This window comes from Echinops telfairi, unplaced genomic scaffold, assembly GCF_000313985.2.
Source record: "Echinops telfairi isolate 266 unplaced genomic scaffold, ASM31398v2 ScPeMD7_7457;HRSCAF=8495, whole genome shotgun sequence".
In the NCBI taxonomy this organism is placed as follows: domain Eukaryota; kingdom Metazoa; phylum Chordata; class Mammalia; order Afrosoricida; family Tenrecidae; genus Echinops; species Echinops telfairi.
In genome coordinates this window covers 22,221,294-22,229,458 of record NW_022111357.1, presented here as the reverse complement: position 1 = coordinate 22,229,458, position 8,165 = coordinate 22,221,294, and the positions used below count along the sequence as shown (strand labels likewise).

Here is an 8,165-nt window from a genome sequence, read left to right as displayed (position 1 = left end):
GTGCCACCCCAGTAGTACACAGGACACAGTCATGTCCAGCGAGGCCACTGTGAGCTTACCAGCCACTCACCCGAATCCATGTGTGCTTAACAACAGGAGGGTGATTAGAGACGGAACTCGCGGGTCTTCACGCATCAGGTGGGCTCTTCTTCCGCCATGTTGGCAGATGATGCAGGAGTGGCGGGTGCTGCTCCCTGAGTCAAGCATCACAGGTGGTAAGTGTGCAGGAGCAGGGGAATTCCATGTTGACCGGCCCGGCATGGAGGGTGGAGGTGGAAACAGTGGTCCTTGGCAGATGGTATTGTATCAGGAAACACTAGCCCACAGCACTGGAGATCATCCGAGCCCTAAGCATCTGGGTCCTGTCTGCTGGTGAAAGGGAGCAGCCGCCACGTGCCTAGAGCATGCATGCCCGTGTAGCTGGAATCCACTGTAACTAATCTGCCCATTGAGAGCTGGTCAGATCCACAGGTAATTGCACCTAGTTCACCTAAGCCATAGGCTCATGTTGCTGGCAGGTCGTACACACCAGGTGAGCACCAGGAACTTCATAGGTCCAATGAACTCCCATTGAGCCAACTTGGACCTCGGTTTCACTGTTTTCAGAAGGTCCAGGCACAGCTCCACCAGGCCAAAGTGATGCAATCGCCACCGTTTTGGACTGAACGGTGTCCTTTAAATAGGCATGCTTAAACCTCTGTAACTCTGAATGTGACCAGGTTTGGAAATAGGGTCTTTGAAAATGTTGTCATTCGACGTGGTGATGCTGGAATAGGGTGGGTCCTAATCCAATGTGAGTGGTGGCCTCGGAAAGAGGAGGAGACCCCCACATATGGGGGGTGCACCAAGGGAGACCTCAACCATGTGATGATGGAGACCGGAGGGGCGTTCGGCTGCAGTCACCAGCAAAGAAAGCTTGGGGCTACCAGAAGTTGGGAGACAAGAAAGGAGCTTTTGTAGGGAGCCTGGCCCTGCTGACACCCCGGATTTGGACTTCTAGCTTCTAGAGCTTGAGATAACACATTTATTTTGTTCGAAGCCGCTCACTTTGTGGTCAGTTCGTTCGGCAGCTTTAGGAAACTTAGTGGGCACAGCGTTTGGATCCATGTTTTGCATGATGTCTTCAAGGTGCCGTGCTGTGAGTGGGCTTTCCTGTGGGACAGACTTATTATGCTTAAGTTTATGGCTGAACTAATCAGTTTCCAGGGGCAGGGGATCCTCACTATAAGGTATTCTCCTAATGGGCCTGTTCTGGGGGAAGGTGGGGGGACGGTGCCCAATGGCCTGATCATACAGCAAGACCATTGGCAATGGATGGCCCATGAAGATGTGGGAAAGGGAGTATTTGCAAATGGGTGTAGGGAACCCACAAGAAGTGTAGCATCCTGGGGCTGGAGGCTGGGAGGATGCTCTGACTTCTGGTCTCCAAGGGAGCCGGCAAGGGGAGAGTGGCATAGAGAGGGCCTCCTTGAGAGACCTGATCCTCGCTGAAGGGACCTAGGCAGCTCCAAACTAGTCGGAGGCAGCCCCACGGAGGGAGCGGGCTGGAGGAGGGGGCCTAGCAACGCAACATCCCTCTTTGTTCCACCCTTCCGCCAAGGATCTCCACGGACCAACCGCAATTGGAAGTCCCGGGGAACGAGGCCCTGAGGCTGCAGCCCCTCCAGGTTGGTCCACGAGCAGAAAAGGAGGAGGGGACGGTACAGAGTAGACCCAGAGAGGCAAGTAGCAGACACCTGAAGTAGGGCAAAGCAGTCCTCACTAAGAAGGTGCCAGTTGAGCAAAGATGTCGAAGGGCACCTTCACCTCTCCCAGCGGTCTGTGCAGTGGGCACAGTTACGCTCCCCAGTGTACAGTGAAGGGAGCCGGGGCACTGGGAGAATCAGCAGCGGAGAGCTGGTAGAGTCGGGCCGGGAACCCAGGCAGCTGGGCTCCAGAGACCCTGCCTCCTTTCAAAAGTGGGCAACAAGGGACCTCACGATGCGATGTGAGGGCTGGGGCACGCAGTAAGGAGCTAAGGGCGGGGCAGATTTCTGCTCCCGGAATGGCCTTCCACCTGGCCCCTCTGTCCCTCTCCCAGGGGACTTACTAAGAACATGCAACCATCTCTGACCGGGTTTTACTGAGTAAAGGTTTCCTGAAGAGCCCGCCGCCGCCGCTGCCCCTCGGCCCTGGTTAGGAAAAGCAGTTGCTGGTGTCTTGAGAGAAAATGGAGCAAATCGATTGGTGCCGCTTCATCTTTTGCTTCCTCAAGGACAAAGCCCGCCCCCGGCTTGGCCTCCTGTGGTGATTCATCTTATTCCACACGATGAACATCTGGTTTTCCAAGACCTTCAGCTTCATCTCGCTGAACACCAGCCGCTCCAGCAGCTTGTCCTGAAGGGCGAAGCAGGCGTGCATCTTCTCCAGGTCTTTCGCGTGCGTGTAGACGGCGTCGTTGGGGCTGGCTCTGCACTCCAGAGACATCTCTGCTTCTTCCTAAGTCCCGCCGGCAGGCAAAGGGGAAAGGTGGGTTAATGAGGATCACTCCCTGCTCGTTTGGAAACGTCTTTAAGACACGCGGCTGGTTAAGCGTGCCCCTGACTCCATTCTCAAAATCCCCCACCAAGGGCACTTTTTTTTTTCCCCTCCTGACCAAGGGCACATTTTTGCTGCATCTTGAGGATGTGAGAACTGGGGAGAGGGGAAGATGAGGCCTCTTCTCAGCACCCCACGACCTGAAGCCCAAAGCTCCCTGGACCCGCAGTGGCCCCTGGTTCCCAGGAACAAATGAAGTGACCCCCCCCCTAGTCTTCAGTGAGGCTACTCCCGAGTGGCATGGGTGGTTGATGCTGGACCAGCTGACAGGCAGGCGGTGCTGCACAGCCACTCCGTGGTGCCCCCAAAGATGGGAAACCCCAAACCCAAAGCGATGGCCGTCTGGTCCACTGTGACTCACAGAGACCCCACTGGCTGTGATCTCCCCACCCCTAGCCCCCCCAACAGTTTTCTAGGCCTATAATTAACGTATCATACAATCCAATCGCTCAGTCGCGTCAAGAAGAGTTGTCGAGCATGTCGGGAGCTCCTCACTCCCCCAGCCTCCCCCGCCCCAAGGAAGCCGTCACCCAGTGACCGTCTCTACAGATTGCCGGTCCTGGATTTCCCAGACAGACACACGTTAAAAAACAAACAAGAACAAGCTCACAAGAATGACACAGTACAGCTGATACACACCTCAGTGGAAAAGAGGGCAGAACATATGAGAAAGTAGAACACATTTCGATGGGTCACAGGGAGATCAAACGAGAGGGTGCTACATTGTGACCTCCCGCACGCACGACCGCAATCCCCTTGCAATGCGCTCTGCTGTCCGCGAGACCATTCACACCCTGGTCCACTGTCATTCATGTGTATCTCCCCTTCGTTGTTTTTCTTGTTGAAACGGAAATAGCTTTAGAATGGGCCGAAAGGGAGATGGATGCTGGCTGTCATCTTTACAGAAGCAGATTGCCAGCCTTCTCTTCCGTGGTGCTACAGGATGGGTCAGCAGTCAGGTGCAAACCCTGTGCGCTCCCCAGGGACCTGCCACAGGATGTGGTGGCAGAGGGGTGCTGCCGAGTGGGTTCTGATTTGCAGGGATGCCAGGTGACACGGCAGAACTGCCCCCGTGGGTCTTCTCTCAGCCATCTGCACAATCCCGGGAAACCCTTCGGATGCAGTTCTCGAAAGCACGTGGGCACACCGTGACTCAGAAACGACCCCAAAAGCAGTGGGGCTGAAAGGTCAGAGGAACCTACAGCCCTTCGACCAACTCGCTCTCTACCCGGAGCCTGTTGTTCCCAGTCTTCTCAGGCCCAGCGGTGTCCTCCCCACCCCCACCCCCACCCCCGCTGGTTAGTAATAATAATACTTGATTTGTTCTTTGTAGATTTGACTAACAAGTCTTGGTCTTTACAAGCATTTACAAATTAAATACTTTAGACATGCCAAACCAAAAATAAAAATCAAAAGGACAGATACCCATGTGCCCACATCCAGCACCCAGAGATGAAGCATCTCTTGCAATGCAATCCCTTGGAGGCCCCCGCTCTCACAGTTGGCCCCCTCCCTAACCTGTCATCTAGACCAGGCTGTCCTCCTACCCCCACCCCACCCTGCCGCCCAGTGGGAAGCGCTCTTGCCTACTGGTGGGCATGTGGCAGTGTCTGGAGACTCTGGGATAGTCCTGTTTTACAGCGGAGGCAACTGAGGCCTAGGGAAGGGGAGGGGAAGCAGCTTGTCCACAATCACCAAGCGGAAACTTTGTAGCAGGGACTTAGGACAGAGGCTTAGATTCTTTATTCTTGCTCCATGATTCAACTTCACGCCACCCCACCCCCTCCATGCCCCTTACCTTCCCATGCACGTCCTTATCTAGCTGTTTTGGAACCCTTAGCTGAAGCTAAGCCAACTCTCGCTCACCTGACTGGGTCTTGGCGGTGCGAGCCTACGGTCATACTTGACCAGCCAGTTGCTAAGCAACAGCAGAAGGAACAAGAACCCAAACAAGGCTGGCTTATAACTGATGAGCCAAGCTATCATTGTCCCCATGCTGCCTGAAGAAGCAAGTATCTCTTGGATACTCCTAAGAAGAGACATTAGGGCCACCAGCATTAAGGCTCGGAGGCTCATTGGGCCCAGGACCCTGTCTCAGTCCGCTTCTGGGACACTTGGCCTCCATGACAGTAGTCACTGCCTCCCAGTCCCCTGAGTCATAACCCTGAGTCATTAATGGCCACGTAACAATAGTACTAGCTCCTACCTGCCCTGAGCACCCACTATGAGTCAGCTCTTTGACAGGCAGTTAACCAGCATTATCTCACTGTGCCCTCACAACAGCCAGGTGATGTAGACCAGGTGATGTAGACCTCCTTCAGGCAACAGTGCTTCTGGGGCTAGACACTGGGGTTAAACAGAGATAGAGCCTGTGGTAGTTACGTAATCTGTTGTCAACTTGAGATTCTTAAGAGTGAAGGGGTCAATTCTACCTTACAAATCCGGCTAGACCAGAGCATGTACACAGGTACAGATAAGAGCTGGAAACACAGGGAATCCAGGAGAGATAAACCCCTCAGGACCAATATTGACAGTAGTGATACCAGGAGGGGAAGGGGTACGGGTGGGGGAGAAAGGGAACCAATCATAAGGATCTACATATAACCCCCTCCCAGGGGGACAGACAACAGAAGAGTGGGTGAAGGGAGACAGCGGATTATGTAAGATATGAACATAAGAATAATTTATAATTTATCAAGGGTTCATGCGGGAAGGAGGGAAAGGAAATGAGGAGTTGATACCAAGGGCTCAAGTAGAAAGAAAATGTTTTGAAAATGATGATGGCAACAAATGTACAAATGTGCTTGACACAATGGATGGTAAGAACTGTATGAGCCCCCACATAAAATGATTTTTTTTAAAAAAGGGTAAAGGGGTGCAGTTTAGCCTGTCAATCAGGTCTCAGCTTGATGACCTCATTTGGAGGTGCTAATGAGATAAGTAGCTCTCTAGAGGCGGGACACACGCTCATTCCCCGAGGGACATTCCTGCTGACAAGCCACATGGAGCTACACTGATGGAGCCAGAGCCCTGGAGCTGGAGGAGGCACATGGAGACCCACGCCAGCACCAACCTCACAACACCATAGTTCAAATGCATTTATATTTCTTTGGTCTTCCTTATTGTCTGACTTTCACATGCATGTGAGGCAATTGAAAATATTATGGCTTGGGTCAGGTACACCTTAGTCCTCAAAGTAACATCCTCATTTGTCAATACTTTAAAGAGGTCTTGTGCAGCAGGTTTACCTAATGTAACTTGTCTTTTGAGCTGTTTACTGCTGCTTCCATGAGCATTGATAGTGGATCAAGCAAGACAAAATCCTTGATAGCGTCAACCTTTTCTCCCTTTATCATATTACCTATGGGTGACGTTGTGAGGGTTTGGGTCTTCTTTACGTTGAGTGGTGATCTATACTGCAGGTGGCAATCCTTGCTCTTCATCAGCAAGTGCTTCAAGTTCTCCTCACTTTCAGCGAGCAAGGATGTGTCGTCTGCGTAAGCGGTCCTCCAAACGTGACGCCTCATTCTTCCTATCATCAAGCTGCTCTGATTATTTGCTCAGCATCCAGACTGAACAACCCTGATGCACCTCCTTCCTGATTTTAAACAACGCAGTGTTCCCCTGTTCTGTTCACCCTCTTGATCCATGTACAAGTTCCTCATGAACCCAACGAAGTGCTCTGGAATTCTCATTCTTCTCAAGGTTATCCATAGTTTATTAGGGTCCACAAGTCGAATGCCTTGGCATAGCAAATAAAACACCAGTAACCATCTTTCTGGTATTCTCTGCTTTGAGCCAAGATCCGACTTCAGCAACGATATCCTTTATTCCATGTCCTCTTCGGAATCTGGCCTGAACCTCTGGCCGTTCCCTGTCAATGTACTGCTGCAACTGTTGTTGGATGATCTTCAGCAAAATTTTACTGGCGTGTGATAGCGTGATTGTTCTGTAGTTGGAGCATTCTGTCACCTTTCTTTGGAATGAGCACACATATGGATCTCTCCACTCAGGTGGCCAAGCAGTTGTCTTCCAAATTTCTTGGCCTAAACAAGTGAGTGATGCCAGTGTTTCTTCAGCTTGAGGAAACATTTCCAGTGGCATTACATTAATGGTTAGAGCCTTGTTTTGGGCTAATGCATTCAGTGCCTCTTGAACTTCTTCTTTTAACGCCATTGGGTCTTGTCCATATGCTGCCTCCTGGAATGGCGGACAGTGGACGAGTTCTTTTTGGTCCAGTGACTCTGTGGACTCGATCTTCTCTTGATGTTCCCTGCACCATTCAATATTTTGCCCATAGAATCTCTCAGTCTTGAACCATGGGGCCTCAGTGTTTTTCTACAATTCTTTACGTTTAAGGTATGCTGAGCTTGTTCTTCCCTTTAGGGTTTCTGATTTTAGGTCTTGACACATTTCTTTATAATATTTGGCTTTGTCTTCTCGAGCTGCCCTTTGGAATGTTCTATTCAACACTTTGATGGCATTCTTTCTCTCCTTTGCTTTAGTGACTCTATGGTTAAGAACAAATTTCAGAGTCTCTTCTGACATCCACTTTTCTTTCTTTCCTGTTTTTTGAATGACCTTTTGCTTTCTTCATGAATGATGGTCTCGATGTTTTCCCATGGCTTATCTGGTCTTCTGTTATTAGTATTCAATGAGTAAAATCTGTTCCTGAAAGGTTCTTGAAATTCAGGTGGAATAGACTCAAGGCCATATTTTGGCTCTTCTGTATTTATCTTAATTTTTTTCCAGCTTTATCCTGAACTTACATATGAGCAACTGTTCCACAGTTGACCTCTGGTCTGGTTATAGCTGCTGACAGTGAGCTTCTACATTGTGTCTTCTCACTGATGTAGTATATTTGATTTCTATGTATTCCATTTGGAGAAGTTCCTAAGTATAGCTGCCTTTTGTGTTGTGAAAAAAATGTATTTGCTATGAGCAAGTTGTTGGTTTTGCAAAATTCTATCATGTGATCTCATTTCATTTCTATCACCAAAGGTCTATGTTCCAACTACTGTTGCTTCCTCTGTTTCCAACGTTTGCATTCATAGGAACCCTGTAGGTCCTGCTTCTTAGGGTTCCCAAGTCTGTAAATCTCTTTGAGGGCAGGCAGCCTCATCTTTCTCCTGTGGATTAGCAGGTGGGTTTGAACTACCAACTTCGTGGTTGGCAGCCTAATGCTTAGCTACAACACCACCAGGGCTCCACCTATTTAGAAGCCTTTATACCTTTGGCCCTTGTGTGCTTGTCTATAATCATGGATTTATTTATAGCATAAAGGAAAATGTAGAACTATGCTGTCAACCTTACTGATGCTCCTGAGTAGTCTACTCTCAGTCTCACACCTGCTCATCTTGTGTTTATGTCTCCACTTTATAAAAATCATTTTATTGGGGGCTCGTACAACTCTTATCACAATCCATACATCCATCCATTTGTGTCCAGCACATTTGTACATTTGTAACCATTATCATTCATAAAACATGTTCTTTCTACTTGAGCCCTTGGTATCAGCTCCTCATTTTTCCCCTCCCTCCCCGCTACCCTCTCCCTCATGAACCCTTGATAATTTATAAATTATTATT

At 49.9% G+C, this 8,165-nt stretch overlaps 1 protein-coding gene across 1 annotated transcript; it reads right to left on the bottom strand.

The window, feature by feature from the left end:
• Positions 1-2,175: 2,175 nt before the first annotated feature.
• On the bottom strand, positions 2,176-4,620 carry TEX46 (testis expressed 46). The gene is made up of 2 exons (XM_013005286.3): positions 4,444-4,620; positions 2,176-2,376 (listed from the first exon to the last, which is right to left on the bottom strand). Exons 1-2 carry the CDS (start codon positions 4,618-4,620, stop codon positions 2,176-2,178), a joined length of 378 nt encoding a protein of 125 aa, XP_012860740.3.
• Between the last annotated feature and the right edge of the window lie 3,545 nt (positions 4,621-8,165).